This window comes from Hipposideros armiger, unplaced genomic scaffold, assembly GCF_001890085.2.
Source record: "Hipposideros armiger isolate ML-2016 unplaced genomic scaffold, ASM189008v1 scaffold_256, whole genome shotgun sequence".
Classification (NCBI taxonomy): Eukaryota; Metazoa; Chordata; class Mammalia; order Chiroptera; family Hipposideridae; genus Hipposideros; species Hipposideros armiger.
The window spans coordinates 778,615-801,002 of NW_017731606.1; the positions used below are offsets into that span (position 1 = coordinate 778,615).

General features: G+C 37.2%; 1 protein-coding gene and 1 pseudogene across 1 annotated transcript in view; both read right to left on the minus strand.

Annotated features, from left to right (window-relative positions):
• Positions 1-22,388, minus strand: part of CTR9 (CTR9 component of Paf1/RNA polymerase II complex) — a 25,718-nt gene extending 3,330 nt beyond the window's left edge. Inside the window, exons 1-24 of the mRNA XM_019656236.1 lie at positions 22,167-22,388; positions 20,858-20,956; positions 18,654-18,893; positions 18,004-18,121; positions 17,437-17,526; positions 14,779-14,927; positions 13,564-13,671; positions 11,121-11,228; positions 10,778-11,014; positions 10,464-10,553; positions 10,218-10,346; positions 9,928-10,111; positions 9,023-9,111; positions 8,325-8,510; positions 8,148-8,235; positions 7,820-7,968; positions 5,866-5,982; positions 5,561-5,706; positions 4,546-4,617; positions 3,908-4,043; positions 3,610-3,756; positions 3,042-3,196; positions 1,918-2,014; positions 1,569-1,681 (exon numbers count right to left, since the gene is read on the minus strand). Coding sequence (XP_019511781.1) covers positions 1,569-1,681; positions 1,918-2,014; positions 3,042-3,196; positions 3,610-3,756; positions 3,908-4,043; positions 4,546-4,617; positions 5,561-5,706; positions 5,866-5,982; positions 7,820-7,968; positions 8,148-8,235; positions 8,325-8,510; positions 9,023-9,111; positions 9,928-10,111; positions 10,218-10,346; positions 10,464-10,553; positions 10,778-11,014; positions 11,121-11,228; positions 13,564-13,671; positions 14,779-14,927; positions 17,437-17,526; positions 18,004-18,121; positions 18,654-18,893; positions 20,858-20,956; positions 22,167-22,211 — 3,092 coding nt within the window. The 5' untranslated portion in view covers positions 22,212-22,388. The remainder of the gene's footprint in view (positions 1-1,568; positions 1,682-1,917; positions 2,015-3,041; positions 3,197-3,609; positions 3,757-3,907; positions 4,044-4,545; positions 4,618-5,560; positions 5,707-5,865; positions 5,983-7,819; positions 7,969-8,147; positions 8,236-8,324; positions 8,511-9,022; positions 9,112-9,927; positions 10,112-10,217; positions 10,347-10,463; positions 10,554-10,777; positions 11,015-11,120; positions 11,229-13,563; positions 13,672-14,778; positions 14,928-17,436; positions 17,527-18,003; positions 18,122-18,653; positions 18,894-20,857; positions 20,957-22,166) is intronic.
• LOC109390113 (60S ribosomal protein L34 pseudogene) lies at positions 36-1,533 on the minus strand (annotated as a pseudogene).

Below are 22,388 nucleotides of genomic sequence, written 5' to 3' on the forward strand. Positions count from 1 at the left end.
GACCCTTCTGGCCACACATTTTAATAGTGCTCATTTTAAAACCACACATTTCATTGCTCTGATCACACATGCCTTTAACCAATAGACCAGGGCAACACTGTGGCAAGGGCAAAACAGCGCTTTAGGGAAAAGCAACACAAATTTGTGTCAGCCAGTGTCTTCAGAGAAAAGGGAAACTGCAAATCTTTACATTTCTCTATAGATTTGGTCCCCTACAGATCTCTACCCTATGAGGTCAGCTCCCCACTAGTACCCTTAGCCCCTCAATGTGCTAACCTCTCACCTCTAACCAACCAGAGCTACCTATTCTTCTAATTCAAACAGCCTCTTTTACAAAAAACATCTCTTACAACTCCTCCCACCAGCCCAACTCCAGATTAGGTATGGTCCCTGGAGAACAAATGCAAAACCTAAGTGCTAACACTTATCTCAATGTAATGTGGTTTTTGGTCTATCTGTGATTTTCTACTGCCTCTAAAGCATAAATTCCTTAGGGGCAGAGCCTATGTCTTTCCCTCTGTAACCCTAGCACTTAGCACACTATCTCATACAATACATGTTCAAATGAATGAATGAAATGATGGTCATCAGAAGAACACGGTGTAGGACAGTATTAGGAGTCCCAGTCTAGGAATCCAAATTGGGCGGGGTGTGTGGGGGAAAGGAAACACCTCAACCTTGAGGGGTAAGTTTAGGACAAGTAAAATCAAATATTACTTCACCTGGTGGACCATGAGCTAAAGGAGAGTATTGGACAAGCAGTCTAGGATAAGCCCTCCACAAAGCAGGCAGAGCTGAGTACCCATTGCTTGACATGGGAAGAAAAAGTCAAGCAAGTCCCTATCTTCACGTGACCCAGGATCAGGTTACTCATAATACTTGTAGCCAGTCAATGGTAGTGTAGCAAAATGATATATTTAGAAGACTGTCATGCAGGAAATTTCAAAATAGGTTTTCTCCTTTGAGGAACAAACATGCAGTAGGATAAAATAATAGGGTTAGAATAAGATGGGTATGAAGGTCTCTTCCAGCTATAAGATTCCAAGAAGCTAAGGAGAAAACATTTTGGCAGTGACCATTCTCTTTCTTTTTTAGCCTTAAATCGTTGTATTACTCAAACAACCTCCATTTTTTTTTTTTTTTAGCTTTCTGACTCTGCTTGCACCTTCAATACTTGCACAAAGATTTTCTGCACGTCAATAAGGAAAGCACGCTTGATCCTGTCACAGACACAATTTAGCAAATATGGATCCACTACAGGCTCTGCTGACACGATTTTTCATTTTAGACAACTCATTAGAACTTCAGGTCTCAGGCACGAACTCGGTGAGGCTGGCCTGGGCACACACCACATGTAGATTTTGGTGCTTTCTCGAACTTTTTGGTATAAAGGTAAACGATTCTACCACCAGGAGTTTGGGACAGCCTAGTTTTGTTACAGGCTACATTCTAGGACAGTGTACAATGGTATGTCAAATGCTGGACCGTTCGGAATGCCTGTAGACACCGTCCCTGGAAGAGCTCGATTATCATACATTGGAAGCATATCCCAAGGGAAAATTTCCTACCCTTCATCAGCAATCTTCAGTTTATCCTCATCTGAAGAATCATCACTTGATGATATTATGGCTTTGGATTTTATTTTTCCCTTCATTGAAGGAGGCAGACGTTCTGGCTTGGTCTAAAGAGAGAAGATAAATAGAATAGATAAGTCAAGACTCTGACCTTAGGACATCTTGTTAAATTGGGTTTGTACTATAATGATACAATCGAACAATAATAAATAAACTTCAAAAGCAAGTATTTGTGCTTGAAGAAACTGCAAGGAAAGGATGTAGTCTAGTGTACCGTAATCTTTTATGCTTACATAAGAGATTGTATGTAGGGGGACAGAACACCACAGTATTATAAACTTACAGCCTTCTTCCTCTCTGTTCTTGGTGGACGGCGCTTTTTTGGTTTGGGGCCATTTTCTGTTTCATCATCATCAGATCCTTCTTCTCCCTTTGTAGGTCTTAAGGTAGTGAACACCAAGAAAAAGTTTGCCATTAAAATACTATTCGTTCTCAATACCCTTCTCTATGGGTGCTGTCCTCAACCATACTGTACAGTCCTCAAGGGCAGAGGCCATAACCTATTCTTGCTGCACACAAGGCCCAGGACTCTGCAAAAACCATGTCAATGTCTGCGGACTAATTCAGTCACTGGTGAGCTCTCTTATTAATTTAAAATAAGTTTGAATCTTACATTTGGTGGAGTGATCAAGGATATGAGAAAAGACCCAGGTTTCAGACCTCAACGTCTTTCCCCTCCTTTCTTCCCAACTACTCATTTCAGGCCTGCTAATATCCCACCACAGCTTCAATTCCACAGGTCTGTGTCTGAATGAATGCATCCGGTTCTCTCCCAAGTATAGTCAGTCAAGGGTTGGAAAGAACAGGTCTAGGTAAGATCGCTGGCTGGGGGGTTCCTGGACAGGGGAGCACCATGAGAGAGGAATGGGACAGCTTAGGGGCACCTCCAGGTGCGAGATGGACAGGGCACCACTTATCTTAACAGCAGATGGCACTGGAATGATTAAAAGGCCCTTATTTCACATTAATTCACATTTTAAACATCCAGCAAAACCATGAAGTGGGTTATCACTATTACCATTTTACAGAGAGGAAACTGAGGCTCCGTGACTTATTCTAAGATTGCACATGGACAGGTAGTGGGGACATACTAGGTTCTCTCATTCTAATTTGCATACATCTTCCAATAAATATTACAATTTTAAAGACCTAAGAAAGGTAATTATGATTAACTCATAGCTTTCAGAAGGAAAGCTAAAGAGGTGTGTGGTAATTCCAAGTACTCAAGGGATTTTGTAGTGGGGTCTATCTTAGGATTAAAGTAGGAAGTGGGGTATCAAAAGACTTTACTCTCTGGAAAGATCTAGTAATTTCAAGGTATTTGCAAATTGTAAACATGAGAAAGATTCAGAAGGTGAAAGATCTTCTATCAGCTTTATAAGGTTATTTAAAACACATTAATGATACCTTCTCCTCTTTTTCTTCTTTCTCTCACCACCCTCCTCTTCTTCACCTTCTTGTTCACTACCACTGCCCTTTCTTCTCTTCTTCTTTTTGGATATTGGCAGCTCTTCATCGGTGTCATCATTGACAAATTCATCGAATTCTCCCTTCTTAGAACGCTGAAATCCAAACAAGACTACAATCAGTTCTTTCCTGCAGATGGAATGTGGCTGGAATTCTAAGGTATAGAAAGAGGCCCTATTCTATTAGTCATTTGACAAATGAAGGATCTTTTACCAAGTCTCATGGAAGAGGTGTTGGTGGGACACACATTTTAAAGAGTTCTAATTGGGATCAATGTCTCCAAATGGCAAAAATCATCACCTACTTAGGTCACTATAAGGTAAAATTTGTACTGAGCTAACATTAGAATGCGTTTCTAAATACTGGATGCCAATTAAAGCACTCCATCGTGGAGGACTGTCTCTTAGCTAATGACTAAGTATGGGATGAATGTAATTGATTTTCTTCATTTCTGAAAGTCACAAGACAGGGATTGGTGCCATCAGTGTTAGCTGAAGTCGTATCTTACCCGTCCACCACCACCACCTCTTTTCTTTTCTTTTATTGCTTCAGTCTCTCCAGTAAACATAAGAATATTTTTGGTCTTCTCTACATACTGGGCCCGCTGTTCCAAAAGTTTCTTTTGCTCTTCCTTTTCTCTGAGACGTTTCTCTTCCTATGAGAAAAAAAACAAAAACACAAAACCTCATCAAAATGTTCTTATGATGAAATAAATCATTATTACCACCAGGACTTCTGTTTTTAACCATATCAAATATATGTATGTACATAATTCTTTAATTCTAGTATAAGTGAAAACACAGTACCTGTTCTTTAAGAAGTTTCTGCCTTAACAGCTCTTTTTCTTGCTCCTGTTTGGCTCGCAGCTCCCGCTCCTCTTCGTCCTGTTTGCGTGCCCGGGCTACATGGTACTGGGCCTGGCTCAGTAAGTCAGAGCACTGCCTACAACATTTCAGATTTAGAGAAACATAAATGTATCTAGTGTCCTTTTTGTTCAAAAACTCACAGCATCTGTTTTCCTTCTACAAATTAAAAAGTCTGAAGCAGGATCATTAGCTGATATCTATGGGAAGTCTTAATTAGCAAAATTAACTTCTTTTCTCATAAGCCAATACTGTTTATGTTTCCAAATTACAAACGTTCGCCCAAAGCACAGTAAAAAAGTTTCCAACATTATCTTCACATGTGACTCAAAGAGTCAGGAATCATACCTTCATTCTGGTGACACAGCTGATGTATTTTCCTACACAACTTAAGTACTAAATAAATTCTGCCATATTCCCTGAAAAGGTCTTTAGGAAAAAGCGTTGGTCCAGGTTGGAGAGTCCATGAGTGCGAAAGACTGACCCCTGGAAGGCCAGGAACCTGTTCACTGTTGTTACTCTCCCAGCTCACATCAGCATCACTGCTTCATCCAAAGCCACCTTCCATAAGTAGAAATTACCTGGCTTCTGTAGCAGCGAGAGCCAAATCGAACCTCATTTTGTCTCCCACTTTACTCAAATAACTGAAGTATCTAAATGGAATGAGAAAATAAATACTTCACTTAAAAAAATTCTAATGAAATAGGCCCTTTAGGTTTTTAATCTGTTGTACAAAAATAGTCTGAGAAAAGGCTTATATATTGACTGACTTACATGCACGTATTTAATACATGAAGGGCTATCATCTCAATAGGAAAATTATATATGCAACTCACTTAAAAAAAGACTCTCATCAATATGCCACTCAATCTGTTTAATAAAAAACAAGTTCATTAAGAAAAGCCAAGTTACATTTTAATGTTATCAGTAAATTAACAAATAACCAAAAATCAGTTCAAGCAATGAATATCTACCAAACATTCAATTTACTAAATACTATGTCAACCTGGAGGTTAGGAGGCTTAGCCCACGAAAGCACTTATACTCTACCAAGCAAGGCAAGAAATGCTTAAACAAGAATTCAAATAAGGTTAGACATAACCTGAACAGATGCCAGGTTTTAATGTTACCACACACTGAATTACCAAATAAATACTATAAAGTTACATAAATTTTGAGTTGAACTGAATAAATCTATTCATTATTTAGGAGAAAAGGCCTTAATCTTAGCTTAATGAAAATTAATATCCCATAAAAAATAAAACCAACATAACTGGACTCTAAAAGTTTCAAGTGTGTTAAATGCTGGGTCATATTATTGTCAAGTTAATGAAGAATCAATCTAGGGCAAGCTTGCAAAACTAGCCAGCCAGTTCAAGGGATCTGGCTTCACGATCCAAATCTGGGAGGTTTGATGCCACCTGCTGGCAGCTGGCAGCTTTGGCTTAAAAAATCGCTGGAATGATTCGAATAGGTTCTCTTTTGAGGTTCCGTTTTTCTAATAGATTCTGGAGGGAAATGATTTTCCACACCTTTTAAGACACATGGGTCTAAAGAAATAAAATGTTTCAAAGGTTGTTTCTATAAAATCTTTACCTATGTGCAAGTTCCAGTTCCTTCACAGCATTAAGGACTTCCTTCAGATTGCTTTTTTCATCTTTCAGGACAGAGGTAGCTAATCTCTGCAGGACCAAGGCTACATTAAACATAAGAACTGTATCACTGGGTGCCACATGTCTAGCCTATAAACAAAAAAGAGAGCAAATATTTCATATAATCTAATGACATGAAAAGGATTTCAGCCAAATAGACTATCAGGTATGTGAACATGCATAAAACAGAACAAAAAAATATATACTGGAGCACAGAATGGAATGAGAATAATAATGAGTTCTTTTTACCTTTAGCAAAGTCTGTTTGCATTCCTGCAACTTGCCACACTTGAAGAGGGCCCGAGCCAAATAGAGCACCACTTCCGTGTTCTGGTGCTTATAGAACTTTCTGAGGCAATTTTCGTACTACGATAAAAGGAAAAGTTAAAACACAACAAAGATTAAATGATATTGTCATTTTTTTTGTGTGTGAAAAAGTAGTTTATTAGAACAGATAGTACATTTCAAAAAAGTAGAAGCGGGCTCAAACAGTACAGGATGGCTCAAGGGCCCATTATTAGAAGAGAAATTACATTGCAAAGAGTTTGGAGTGGGCCATGCGCAAAGGCGAGGCTCAAAAGGCTCAAAGGAAGGAATGGGGTCAAACGAGGGAAGAAGCGGTCAAAAAGAGGGCAAAGAGGTCAAAAGCGATATTGTCATTTTGTAATAAAGTTTCAAGTGATTTTAAAGCTATATGAAAAGGTATTTTATCCTTTGAATAATTTCAAAGGTTCTGAGAATGATTCCTGACATTCACCAGGATACATTTTCACAAAACAAAAATCTGATCATAAGAAAAACTAGATACCTGAAATAGTTCTTCTCCATTTGAAAATTTGGACCAACACTGAAAGGATAAGGACTTTTTCATATCTTTAGCAATCTCATCTAGAACAGGGGTTGGCAAAATGCGGCTTGCGAGCCACAAGCAGCTCTTTGGGTATGTACATGTGGCTCTGAAGTAAAATTGAAAATGAAAATAAAACTATCATAGTTTCATTTATAAAATTTTTAAAGGATATTATTTACATAATAGTGATTTCATTTGTTTTATGGCTCTCGAATAATTTTTAAATTGTTGTGAGGGGCAGGATTGGCTCTTCCATCTCAAAAGTTTGCCGATCCCATCTGGAATTAGCTTATTGACAAGTTATTAGAAGTCATGCACCCAGCTCCTTTGGGTTCTACTCTCTATCACCTTTAGGACTGCTGGAACCTACTGGCAATAAGCACGAAACATCTCACACTCCCAGTTGTTAACTTTTTGGTAAGACCAATACTATAGCAACACCAGTGTTAATTTTGCCATGAACTTGTCACTGGTTAACCATGGAAAATATCTTGTCATGGAAGATGGTTAGACAATGTAATTAATCTGCATTTCAAAAGGCAACATTATCATTCTGCAGATCAGGAAGGCCCAACTCCAAAAACAACTTCTTAGACTATCATATGTAATCTGGGTGTGTAAGTCCTTGTGAGAGTGCCTTTCCAATACTCCGAATACAGTAATAATACTCACCCTTCTTAGAAAAAATTACTTCCCAGAGCCTGGACTGCTCTTATCTTCTACCATTAGTAGGAAACTTGTTTTTTCTGACCCTAATATTTCCCATAGAGCCGAAGGGCCTTTTAACTTTTTAATAAGAGCAGTATGACTCTTTTATTTCAAGTTCTAGCACTCAACAAATATGAAAAGCATAACAAAATTCTGTAATCATGAAAACATCTCCATGGAGTTTTTGCTTTTTCTTTTAAAAATGTCATTTTAACCTTTCTGAAACTCAGTTCTCCCATCTAAGAAATTTGTAAAACAAGCAAACAAATATTAACTCCTACTTATCTTCTGGGTACTTACTGATATGCTAGAAATGTTAGTGCCAAGTATGGTGTCAAGTACTTTTCATACCGGATCCTCACAAAACTCTATGAGATTAAGGTACAATTATCCCCAGTTTATAGGAAGGAAAACTGGCTCAGAGAGGATGTCCTTTGCCCAAGGCATGCAATTAGTGATGGAACCAGGACTCATAGCTCTGTCTGGACATCAAAGACTAGCCTTAACATTATACCATTACAAACCTCTGAATAGACACAGTATCACAAGAGATGATGACAGCATGATGACAAGGCCAGAATGGTGAAACAAGCATCTGCTCAACAATAAGCATGATATACAAACACATTAAAAGATAAAAGTTACCATCTGAACAGCACTGATATATTGCTTCTGTTCCACATAGATGTGTGCTAGGTTCAACCACACATCACTGATATCTGCTGTTGCTTCTCTTACTTGGGCAAATACATCACGAGCTTCGCGGAAATATCCTTTGTGGGCCAAAACAGCTCCTAAAGTTAGAAAAAGGCTCATAGTTAAGAATTTTCTAATCGTAGCCAGAAAAACAACTCAAAGCCCTATTTTAAAACAGCTACCTTCATTACATTCAGAGAAAAATTCTGATCTACAAACATTCTTCCAAAGGCATTTATTTCACAAATCATTATGGATATCCAAATCATATAATCACCTATGCCATTAGCAGCATACAGATTCTTTGCATCATTTCTGAGTACTTGCTTATAGATGGCCAGAGCACGATCTTGATGACGCTTTTCCTATAAAAAGAAACAAACATTATAAAAAAAAATTCAAACAAGAATGAAACATGTATCAGTGTTGTTTTAAAGAGACAAAAAGAAATTACCTTTTCTCGATCTCGGGTGGGCTGATGCAAAGTTTGGAGCCAGACGTTGCCAAGGGCCAGCATAGAATAAGTGTCACTCTGCGTGGATGGTTGTTTTAATATCCTCTCAAATTTCTTCTGGCCTGGACCCCATTCTTGTTTTGCCAAATGAAGATTACCAATCAAAGACCAAGCATCTGGGTGGTCCTGAAACACACATATAAAAAGAAGCAAAAACTGTAATTTGGATTCAGAGAGATGAATCATCTTTCCACAAGGGCTGATTATTGAAGAGGTTTACAAGCTATATTTACAAATAGTGCTTTTCAAACTGAGAGTTGAGATGGATTAGTGAGTTGTAAAATCAATTTAGTATGTAGTTATCAGCATAAAAAAAGCAATAGGATGGAATACAGTAAAAATATCAGTGTAATTTACATGGCAAGAGCACATAATGATTTGCAAAACTTTCATTTCAGTTTATTACATACACACACGTGTGTACTAAGCTATGATGTGAAATCTATTTCTTACTGTGGTTCACAATCAAAAAGTTTAGATGAATCCTGTACTCTTTAATATCTTGAATAAGTGAATGAAAAAAACAGGGAGATGTCAAGATATTAGAAACATGACAACCATTAAAAGAAAAACCTGACTTACTAGGGGGAGAAGATGAAATAGTTATTTTTCAAACCTGAAAAATTTGTATTACCAACCTGATTAATCTGAAGAGCTTCTTTAAACCAATCTGAAGCCTCATAAAAGTTTCCTTTATCTCTAGCCATGGCTCCTAGTCGCAAATAACCTGAAAATATACATTTAAAAGTTTTTGTTTAAAGTATTAGTTATAAAGGATCATAATTGTAAGTCATACTTTTGAAACAATTGTTTTTCGCTAATACATTCATACAATGAAAAGTTCCACAGGTGAAAAAATATCAAGCATCAATATAGCTAATTAATAATCTAACAAGTTAAAGCAACTCTGTCACCATCAGGTTCACTGTTTGACATCACAGATTTATCTCTTCCACTCCCTTCCCAATGCTAGCACCCTGGTCCAAGTCTTTATCTCAAGCTGTTATTTAAAAAGCTTGGAGCTATTGTTTCCAATTTCTCTCTGATGCATTGCACTGTCAAGTTACTTTTCCTTAAAAAGCTTCTTGCCATATAGAAAAACAGTGAAAGCCTAGACTACTAAGGAGCACCAGTTAGAAAACCTAGGTTCTAACCATGGCTCTTTCACTTAAGGGAAAACACTGCTTATAAACATTGCAAAAATATTTATATGACATCAAAGCAGGACCATCATAAAGGTAAATCCGTCACCAAATATGCCAAGGAGTTGTTAGAAGTCTAATAAAGGTAGCTGACCCACTGAAGACAGCCTCATCTATGAAATGTGATCCAACTGACTTTTTGTTGTTTTAGTTTCTAGCATAAATTTAAACGAAGCCACATTTTCTTTTTTAAGGTTACAAATTTGTCTTGAAGAAAAGTGGAAATTATATCCTTTAAAATTGTTTACTATGGTTTCTAAGAAAGATTTTTTTTTTTTAGGCCCAATTTTTGCTGCTGCTGTGGGAATTTTAACACATTTAAAAAATTTTAAAATTCTTACAGTCAACATAATTAGGATGTTCCCGTAAGATGTTTTTATATAGTTTTTCTGCTTCATGGAATTCACACATTGCCTCATACAGCCTGGCTAAATTGTATGATGTTGTAACAGAAATGGCATTATAATAATGTTCATCGTGCTCAGCTTCTGCCTTTGCGCGATCCAATGATGCCAGAAAATATTTCTATGAGAAAGAAAATTACATTGTTAAAAGGCTTACTTGATGTATTTTTTGAAAGTGTGCATTCAACTTGATAATATAAAATATGGGAATATTTCTATTTTCCTACCTTAGCCTCCCCTAGATTTCCAAGTCTAAAATGGAGGGCACCGACATTATTCAGAATCTCTGGGGGGACATCAGCCTGCACTTTCTCCTGAAGGATCCGTGTTGCTGTTCCATATGCTGAAAGGGCACCCTGTATTTTCAAGGTGGACAGAATAACGTGTAAGTGAAAATGAGAGAGAGGCACATACTACATACCAGGCTTACAAAAAACACATTAGGTAGGAGATGGAAAACATTGCTAAAATACCTGTATATCGGTCTGTTCTAAGATTTGTGCCAATTCAATCCAAGCTTCAACGTCATCAGGATACTGTTCTGTAACCTTCTTCAAATGGCCCTGGGAAAAAAGAGATCATAAAGCTAAAGCATCCAACCACAGGATGGCAAGGAAAAAGTGGCGGCTACTCTACACTGTTTAGTAAGTCAAGTGTTATTTCAACTAGAGCTAGCTCAGCTAACAAAACTGCTTCCATCATTTCTTTACTAGCAATCACAAGAAATGAGGAATAAGAGTCCAGGGATAAATAATAGAAAATAGCTAAGATTTTTTTAAAAACATACCTTGGCAATATCTCGTTTTTCTTGATCTTCTGAGGCAGCATATAGAGAGCCAAGAATTTTCATAGTTTCATAATTATTAGGATAAGCTTTCAAAACTTTCTCAAAGCACTGAGATGCATTTTCTTTGTCACCTCGATAAATATACATTTGTCCCAAACCAAAAAATGGCAGCACAAAAGAGGATGAGGCAAACTGTGTGGCTTGATAATAGTACTGGAAAGCTTGGTCATAATCTTCCTAAAAAATGAAAATAAAACAAGACCAACAATACATATAAAGTTTTTCAAAGAAAACTATAAAACAAAAAGGATTAGATATTTAGAGAGGTATAAAATGATCTTACCTGGACATGGAATGATCTAGCCAGCTGGTAGCAACTTTCTGCTTGCATGGCCTCCACTTCTGTATTATGGAATGCATGGAGAGCCAAGTGTTGGACTTTACTGTAATCCTGCAAATGAAGATTCGGAAATCAACTGAGTAAACTCTTAACAGTCTCAACCATAATGCTTCTTCAAAATGTCAACTGAATTAACAATAACAGTACTGTATCCGGAATTACTAATCATTTTTCTCATTACTCTTGCTGATAAATTGAGGGGAGATGGGAAGCAACACTTACCTAATACTTAACATTTGCCCATTATATCTATTACTTCATTTAATCCCTATAAAAATCTTTCAGCAGTGGAAGGCTGACTAGCATTGAAGATTAAAAACTGAACAATTCTCTTCTGCTTCAAGGAAGCCATCACTAGCTGTGAGTACTGATTATTAGATAAACACACAAATATTTAAGAATCAGTCCTTTTTTTCCCCAGTAAAAACCAAACTAACATATGTAACTATTTTATCTTAAACAGTAACACTTCATTTGCTTATAAAATACACTTCCATCTTCTCCCTAAATAGTTGCCTTTTAGTACCGTAAGAGTTATAGCATAAAGCTTAATAATTCATTATGAAAGGGGAGTATGCTTCTATAGCCAGAGGGAATAAAGCATAATGGTGCATAGTTGTGTGATCTTAGGTTATTAACTCTGCCTCAATTACTCATCTCCAAAATGGGGATACTACCTACCTCATAGGATTATGGTGAATACTATATAAATTCATGGAATGCATTTTAACTGTGCTTGGCATTTAGTAAGCATTCAATACATATTAATGACAACAATCACAGTAACATAGTATCTATTATTAATAAGGATTGATGCAGATTTGTGACTTTTTGCTATTTAACTATTTGCGACTAAATTGCTATTACCTAGTTTAAACTTCTCAGTACAATTTAGTACCTGATTTCAATATGGCAGATTAAACTTACATGCTTACTCTATAACTTTGCCAATGAAATCTTGGCTTTAGTACTTAAGAATCTAAAATACCATTGCTTCTACAGAATTAGTGGCAACTTTAAAAATTACGTCATGATCAATATGCAAAAATTTCAATGACTCCTTATTGCCTACATAAGTAAATTATACAAGTGGGGAACTATCTGGATCTCATGCATGACCTATCGTGAGCCCATCGTATGCTATGCTCTTACTAAATTAAGCTAAGACTATTTCATAGATTTGTACCTTTCCCCTTTCAATTACATCTTGACTTCCTCCTAAAAGCCTAATTCAACAGCTTTGCATTCTTGTTGGAAGCCCTCCTTTAATCACATGATTGCTTTCCCTTTCATTTCTGTACCACAGCAGGGTAGAGATTTTTAATTTTACATTTATATTTGTTTACATGACTGTTTTTTACAAAACTGAACTCCTTGGATGCAGAAACCATGTCTCACTAACTTCTACATTGCTATCACAGTTTTGAGTATGGTATAAAGGGTCAATAAATGTTAAATGAATGAGTGAATAGACAAATGTATCCACCCCCAGATGACTAACCCGATACAAACTCTAATTTGAAAAAAACTCTTGACATCTTTAAATTGCTTTCCAAGCTAAAAATATAAAGTCTAACTGTAGTATAGAAAAACAAAAAAAATCAGGATTTAAAAGTAAAGAATTTTATACCTTCCTACTTAGCCTGGTGCAGCCACTATGGGACGCAGTATGGAGGTTCCTCAAAAAATTAAAAATAAAACTACCATATGACCCAGCAATCCCACTTCTGGGTATTTATCTGAAGAAATCCAAAACACTAATTTGAAAAGATATATGCATCCCTATGTTCACTGCAGCGCTATTTACAATAGTCAAGATATTAAAGCAACCTAGATGTCTATCAACAGAGGAATGAATAAAGAAGATATGGTACATATATACAATGGAATATTACTCGGCCATAAAAAGAATGAAATCTTACCATTTGTGACAACATAGATGGACCTAGAGGGTATTATGCTAAGTGAAATAAGTCACACAGAGAAAGACAAATACCATATGATTTCACTTACATGTAGAATCTAAAAAACAAAATAAGTGAACAAACAAAACAGAAACAGATTCATAGATACAGAGAACAAACTGATGGTTGTTAGATGGAAGGGGAGTTGGGGGGCTGGGTGAAAAAGGTGAAGGGATTAAAAAGTACAAATTGGCAGTCACAGGGAAGTAAAGTACAACATAGGGAATAGTCAATAATATTGTAATAAGTAAGTATGGTGTCAGGTACGTATTAGACTTATAGAGGGGATCACTTCGTAAGTTATATAAATGTCTAATTACTATGCTGTACACCTGAAACTAATAAAATATTGAATCTCACCTGTACTTGAAAAATAAAGTTTTCTTAAAAAGTAAAAAACTTTAATAAATAACTTCTCTTACCTTTTTGAAGAAAAAATGATTTGCCAAGTGATTCAATACCATAGGGTTGCTAGGATCAATAGTATAGGCTCTGGAAAGAAGTTGGACACCATTTTTTATGGAATCAGCCTAAAAGAAAAACAATGATGGCAGGGTTGAGTGAAAACATTACTTAATTAGCACTTTTTCAATTTTCTTTATAGTCTGAAACAAACAAGGTTATGTAAATCTAAATTCAGAAACCAAAATATAGCTCATGTTTTAGTTGACCTTCACCAGGGATAAAACATTTCAAATAGTGAGTTAAATTGCTTTAGTTTTCTTAAACTTAATTGCAGAAGCATCTCCACTGGAAACTGTGTCTAGACAATTACACATAAGGTGAAGCATCATGGGGAGCTTCCTTCTCAATGTAAGATAGAACTTTTCTAAGAGAAAGCCTTTTAGCCTTTCGTTTTCCTCCCTCCTTAAAAGGCTGATACCATCATGAGACGCTTGGAGATGTACCAGTTATCTTGCAACTATAAGGTGACAAACTTGAGGAGGAAAGGCCAAGTATTAAGGGAGGACAGAAAGATATAAAACGTGGGTTTGATGATACTGAGGTGCCAAATCCAAGACTACCTGGTTCAGTAAACAATAAAAACCCTATGTTTAAGTCACGGTAGTGTACTTTTTGTTACTTGCAATTGAAAGCTTTCCAAACTGATGTACAGTCTACAATCACTTAACTGAGATTCTGAAATCCAAAAACCTCTATGTACCGGTAACAAATGTACGATATTTATGCATCATAGAAAGCCAAGAATTCTTCGTCGTTGCAAATTCATTAGAAGTTCAACAAAACTGATTATTGTATCCTAGGGTTTTACTTTGCATATGGATATCGTTATTGATTTCTAGTTACACTTTTAACTGATAAGCATAAATGAAAGAATTAAAAACATTTATATAGATACGAAATTAGTACTACCCATGTATAATGTGCAAGCTTATTTTTCCCTCACAAATTTGGGCAAAAAAGTGCGCATTATACATGGCAAAATACAGTGAGTTTGTATTTGGGGTTGTATCCTAATAACTACGGTGTTCTATATTATGCAGTGCAGGCACCATACTACATTTCTATACTCTGAAATCTTGATTTCTAAAACACTTGGCCTCAAGAGTTTTAGATAAGGGACCATGGGCCTGACAAAATCAGCCAGGAAATAGATAATTTTTTCCCTCACATACCTCTTTATTGTTGAGCTCTAGAACAGCCAGTCCAACCAATGCCCCCACACATTTCGAATTGAGTTCCAGGGCTCTGCTAAATGCCAGACGCGCCTTCTCCAGTTTGTTAAGTTTCACAAAGCAATGACCCATTCCTAAACGAACTTCCGCTAAAAAAATAAAATCGAGTTATTTAAACTGTCAAACTAGAGCATTTTTAAGGTTTAAATTTTTTTTTTTTTTTTTTAAGCTGAGCCATCCTGCCACCTATTGGCAGCTCAGCTCGGGCTGGGAATTGAACTGGCGACCCTGTTGCTCAGAGCTCGCACTCTTGAGTGAGCTCTTAACCAACTGAGCTACTCGGCTGGCCCCTAGGGTTTGAATTTTTATAAAATTCTTAAATATTCTCTATTTATGAGTTGCAAAACTCTCAAAATTAACTTCAGTATAACTATACGATAAAAGCTTTTGATATATCACAAACTTGGTTTCATTGGAGGTTATATCATACCATTTCCCCCTCCCCCAGTCCTCACCCACTCATCATGGATACCTTTCTCACTATAGAAAGAATATCTATAATACTGGTATTTTTCTTGTCTTCCAACACACCTGGCTACACTGTACCTTCAATATCTAATTTTGAAGAGCAGTTTTTAAACAGAGCAAAAAGCTTCTTAAGGCCTTAAATATTGTGACTGACTACACGCACATACTGTCATTCCCTTCAGAGCTGTGCTTATATATGCTACCCAATTTCAAGGCCATGCCAAAACACAACCATGTTCTTATCTCCTGTCCTCTGGTCACTAGTTCCTATCCCTTCTCATCGATTTAAGGATACAGCTCCAGCATCTTTCCCCTATTTTTCCTGCATCATCAAATTTTTCCTCTCTACTAGATCAATCTTATCTACATACAAACATTCTCCCAAGTTAAAAAAAATCCTCTCTGATTCCATTTCCCTTTCAGTGGTCAACCCATTCCTATACTTCCCTTAGTAGAAAACTCCCTAAGATCTATTTACACTTGCTGCCTCCAATTCCTTTACTTCCATTTTCTCTTGAATCCACTCCAAGAGGGTCTCACCCCCACCAATCCAGTAAAACTACTTTTATCAAGGTCACTAATGATTTGAATGCTGCTAATCCAATGAACAACTCTCAGTCCCTATTTTACTTGGCCTAACAATAGAATTTGACGCTGCCTGACACCCTCCTCTTCTGGAAACAGTTTACACTTGATTCAGGACACTGCACTTACTCTGTTTTCCTCCTCTCTCTCTGGCTGCTCCTTCTCAGGCTCCTTTGCTGATTCTTCCTCATTTCCATAACCTCTAAATGTCAGATGCCCTAGAGCTCAAGCCTTGGACCTCTTTTCTATCTACACTCACTCCCCTGGGGACTGCATATAGTTTCATAGCTTTATACACCATCTGTATGGTGATGACTGCCAAATTAATCCTTGGCCCAGACCTCTTTCCTGAACTTCAGCCCCCCACTCCCACCCCCCTGACCTTTCCACTTGTATGTCTAAAAAAACTTCAAACTTTTCTAAAACTAGTTCCTCCTGAACTACGTTCCAAATGTTGTAAAATATAACTCTGCTCTTTCATTGCTTAGGCAAAGAAGTTACCTTTGAATCCTCCTTTGTTACACACATCACATCTACTCCATCAGCTCTCCCTTCAAAATATACTTAGGATCTGACCACCTGTAGCTCCACTATTATCATTCTAATGCGAACCACAATCATCTCTTATCTGCATGACTGTAATGGCCTTGCTACCTGACCTCCCTGCTCCTATCCTTGCTCCTCAATGTTCCACTCTAGTCTCATCCCAGAAGCTTGAATGATTCCTTAAATTTAAATCAGATCCTGTTACTTACTCCTCTGCCCAAAGCCCTCCAATGGCTTCCTATGTCTCCGAGTAAAAGCTGAAGTCCTTATAATAACCTATGATGCCCTATATGATTACTTTCTAGTTATATCTTTGACCTCAGCTCTTACTAGTTTCTTCTCTCCTCCCTCTCTCCCTCTCTCCTCCCCCCACACTGGCTTCCTCACTGTTCCTCAGGCTTGCCAGGTCCATTCTTTCCTCAGGACCTTTGGACCTCCTATTCCCTCTCTCTAGGAATAATCTTCTCCCATATTTTATGTATGTCTTAGCCTTTTGTTTTTAGGTCTCTGTTCAAATGTTACTGTTTCAGTGATGTATTTTCTGGTTAACTTTTCTAAGCAACCCCCAATGCTTCCCATAGTCCTTTTCTCTTTTATTTTCTCCTTAGCCCTTACCAGTATCTTAGATAGTATATATAATACTCATTTTATCTTCATCACTAGAAAATAAATTCCATGAGGGCAGGGACTTTTTTCTTTTTGGTTCGTGGCTTTATTCTCTGGGTCTAGAAAAGTGCCTGGCACATAACTGGTACTCAATAAAATGTGCTAAAATAACAAGATTTTCAAAAGACGAGTAGTGTAGGGCAGAAAGATTATACTATGATCTACCATTCAGCTTTGGAATCAAACATATAATAATATAGTTTTTTTAAAATCTCAATTCTGTCATTTCAACAATCCTACAGTATCTTTTCACAACTAATTTCATAAGCAACTGCCAAATCCTCAATATTTTAAGTTGGATCATACAGTTTAGATTTAAAGTTTTTCTCTTACCTGGACATCCTGGGTTAGTACGCAATGCTTTCTTATAGTAAGCAAGAGCGCCTCTGTAATCTTTCTTGTTGAATGAAATGCAAGCTTTACCTATAATGGTTTTTAAAAATAAATATGCACTGATTAAAGAACACAAGTCTCTTATGCTCTATACCAACTCACCTAAATCAAATAACATCTCAGTAAGAAATACCTGAAAATACTGAAAGTGATTTCATATTAAAACTTGTTTTCCATAAGGGTATATTAATTCATGCCTATAAGTAGAACAGTCCTGTCTTTAAGTTAAATGTTATAAAACAATAATTAAAGTAACTTAGAGTTGTCCAAAGACAGATGGTTTATTTACTCTTTAGAAATGGATAACAAATTCTTCTTAACTGGTATATATTTCATTTCTGTAATTTCAACAGAAATAATGATCTATTGCAGATAGTTTCATTTTTGGTAAGCTAAAGCTCTTTTACTTTGCTCTCAAGTCCATTACTAAGGAGCTACTACAAAGAGATATATTGCAGGCATATGCTGAAAACCAGATTCCTAAGATGGCTGCCGAAAATGACTTACCAAGAAGGGCTGGAATATTATTTGGAGACTGGTTGAGTACAAAATGAAACTGTGCGTCAGCCTGATCCATTTTGTCACCTTCGAGTAGGCAGAAGCAGGCTCTTCCCAACAAATGGTTCTGAAAAAGTAATGCATCATCTTAGATTTGACTTTACTAAGGACCACAACTTAACACGAATGTATAACACTAAAATGAAAACCATATAGGAAGGAGATACATCATCACAAAAATCCCTGTCAACTGTAATGTGTTTAAACTAGTAATAAGCAATTCTTAATTATAAAATGAGAAATTATCCTGAAATGCAACAAGTCTTCTGCACCAGGAACAATGACAAAAAGAAAAATTCAAACTCCTTAAAATATGCTTGAAATTCATTTGGAGATGTTGGAATTAGTGACTCAACATGTGGATAGGTTTTTTTTGTTGTTTTTTATTTTATTTTATTTTATTTTTGGATAGGTTTTATATGTTAAATTACTTCAACAGTGCAAGGACCAAAGAAATTCCAATTTTAACAAGGAACCCTTCTTCACTTTGATTATTTCTATCAACCAAGTTATTTTAAGAAAAAAAATCTTAAAAAAAAAATCTATTGCCTGTCATACACATTTTCCCCTCATAAATTAAAAAAAAAGACTTATTTTACCTGATCATACATAATAATTTTATCAGCCATTGTATACAACAGGGTTGCCTGTGTAATAAGATCTTTTTTATTGTCCTTATTTTTTTCCTTCCGAGCCTGTTGTACATAGTAGGCCGCCAATGTATCCAAGCAAGTCATCTGGTCTTTTTCATGGTCTCTGTAGTCCAAATTGCCATCGATACGCGCTGCTTCCAACAACTTTACAAACTCTTCTGTTTTTCCTTGCTTGTAGTATTCCAGCTATGAGGTAAAGAATTAAATCAGAATTACTAAAGCATATGTTTATGCAAAAAGCTGTACACAAATCTTTATAGCAGCTTTATTTGTAATAGTAAGAAGCTGGAAACAACCCAATTGTTGATGAACAGGTGAATGGACAAACAAGTTGTGGTTTATCTGTACAATGGCTACAGCTCAGCAATAAAAAGGAAGGAATGGTTGATGCATACTACAAAATGGATAAATCTCAGAACAACTATGTAGCGTGAAGGAAGACAGACCAAAAGGAGTACATAATGTATGATTCCATTTATAAAGAACTCTAGAAGATGCAAACTAATCTTTAGTAACAAAAAGCAGATCAGGGGTTGCCTGGACACTATTGGGGAGCAAGGGAGAGTTCAGAGGAAAGTTTTGGGGGATGATGGATATATACGTTATCTCGATTGTGGTGATGATTTCACAGGTGTATACATATACTGAAACATCTCATGGTACACAAGAAATATGTGCAGTTTATTATAGTTGAATTATATCTAATAAAACTGTTAAAAATTATAATCACTACAAATGTTTTCAACTCACTTCTTACTTGGCAATAGTTGATTCAAACTAAATCAGAGCCCAAGAGAGAAAGCAATAATGAGAGGTATAAAAAATCCTAAACAGGAAACTTGGGTTCTGGTTCTAGATACATCAGAAATTTTTATGACTTTGGGCTTGTTGAGTGGCTTCCCTGGGCATGTTTCATGTATTAATAATAAAAAGAATACCCACCATTCATTAACCACCTCCTATGGGCCACATCCTACGCTAGGAGCTTCATACCCACTGTCTATAATCTGTACAAACACCCTTAAATACTAACATCCCCATATTTTAGATGAGGAAACAGGCTCAGAAGGTACATCATTTGTCTAAGGACATACAGCTAGTTAGCAGCCACGCTGGAATTTGAATTAAGGACTCTCTAATCCCAAAACCTACACTCTTTTCTCTGTAACAACTTACAGCCCACAATGTTTCACCAATTTCTGTGTAAGTGCTGTTAAAGGAAACACTTGCACTGAAAAATCTACTAGTTTTAAAAAAAACATGTGACAAGCATCAAAGCCTTGCTCTCCACAGACTAGGAAAACTTAGAGCACTTCAAGTCAGGAAGGCACTGCTTGTCACTGGAAGTACTTCTCTTTAAATCCATATCTAAGTAACTCTAAGGGTTAGGCTTGAGCACTGGATATAAGACCAATTCCAGGCCTACTTCTCTGACTCTTCAAGACAATATTAGGAGCCTCATATTATCTTTACATAAAAGTGACCCATGGCACTCTTGCTTAGAAACAATGATTATAGTGTTTAGTATATCACCATAATTATTTATTATAATGTTCCCATAAAAAGGACACATCATTATGCAGATGGGGAAGGTGGAGGGTGCTAGAATTTTAGGCTTTCTGAGGTGATTTTCCTGAGAATCTCCAATAGTATTTATGTTCTAGAAGGGGCCAAACAGGACAAAAAACTTAAGCCAGAGATAAACTTCATCCAAAAGGCCTTTTGTGAGTTAGCTTGGGACTTAATCACCTTCTAGAGTAGTTTACGAGAAATGTTTTACTGTTATGAGAAACAATATTAGGTAGCAATATTTACATCCTGGCACCTTAATTTTTTCTCAGCTTATCCATAAACATTAAGCCAGTCTTCATTGAGTAATCAATCATTAAATAATCAAATACTTAAGATGGAGTACTATTTAATTTAAATGGATTTTGCCTTTACCAACATACACTAATTTACCAGTAGACTAGCACATTATTTAGGAAACTGGCCTTTTTGTTTCATGAATGACAATACAATTAACTTCTATACACATGGTACAATTAATTTATCAAGCATCCAAGCTGAATATTACTGTATGTGAAAACAGAAACCACATATTTTTCTCAGTCAACATATAAAAAAATATTTGTTGCATGAATACTGACCGCCAAAGCAATCCATATGTGCAGTTGTGTGTGTTCCTGTTTCAAAATACTGATAACTTCATCTCCCTCCGGTAACTGATCGAAGTCAAGTTCAATGACCTAAAACACAAAATGAAGGTTTTTAATTCTTATGTCTTTTTAAATTCACATTTCTTCTTTGCTGATTCTCTTGAATATACATCAATATGGATATATGCAGGCTTTGTGCTCACTTTCAAAAAGGCTGAGGAAGTATGTTAAGAAAAGTTTAAGGAGCACATGACAAGTAGGTTATATGGTAATATTAAAGAAAAAGCACACAGAAGAAGCAAACAAAACCTGCTTCTTGTCTTCCAATCACTAGAACTATAAAATACTACAAAAGCTTTGCTTACTCAAAAATAACAAAACAAAAACCTGCTTAACATATAACGCAGGTAAAATGCAGAGAAGCACCCCAGAGACTCTGATGCCATAGGTCTGACAATCCGAGTGGCAATGCAAAGTTGAATGCCACTGTACACATTAATCACGGAGGCAGAATTTGTGTGTCGCAGACACTCCTGAATGTGGGCACAAAAACAGTAGCAGGTAAATGTTCTGGAATTAGATAGCGGTATGGTTACACAACGCTGTGAATATTATTACTAAAAACCGCTGGATTTTACGGTAAATGAATTGTATCTCAACCAACCAAACGAACAAAAATAAGAGTATGAGATATCCCATAAGACAACATCAATGCTGAAAGCTTTACTCAGACAAGCTATAGGTCGGCCATGAATAGGGTGTCGGGAAGGGAGAGGAGGTTAACTTTCAGCATTCAGTACCGGCTATACCTTGGGGTCTCTATTTCGCTGACGACGCCTGTGCGGCGAACACAGTGCACCACGACAGACCCGAGTTTCTAAGGGAGAAAGGACGGCATTCTACAAATTCCCAGGGAAAGATACTTGGTTTGAGCAGCAGAGCGATCACGATGACATCAGCGCCCACCTCCGTGATCTGTGAGGTGCTTTACAGTTTATCGAGCACTCTCACACCCCTGCGCCCGTGAATTAAAAGCAGAACACTGTCAAATACGAACAGGTTGGAGGGGAACTTTCAAGAACTCCTTTTCGAGTGGCCCCCAAGCTGCAGGGACACAACGTTCCCAGCCTGGGAGGGTGCAGGGGCTGGGGAAGGAGGTGATCAGAGCTTCAGCAGGGGATTTCGATCTAGGCTCCCGAGGGAGAGGGTGCTCTCGCTTCGGAAGCGAAGCAGGGAAACAGTGGGAAGAGGGGATCGTCCAAGTTCACGGCCCCAACCCTCCCCCATACTCGACACTTACCTCGTCAGTGTCCCGGAGGGGAATCTCGATGGAACCCCGCGACATGATGAGATCAAAAGGCGAGCGGGTATCTCACCCGCCGCTCCGCAACCGGTACCCCTGGTTTCTGGCTCGTCCAGAGGCTAGAAAAAGCTCGGGGGTCTGGTCGTGACTGCCGCCCTGCGGCGCCACCGGAGCTGGGGTTTCTCCTTCCCGTCAGACGCTTAAACAACGAGCAGGGGA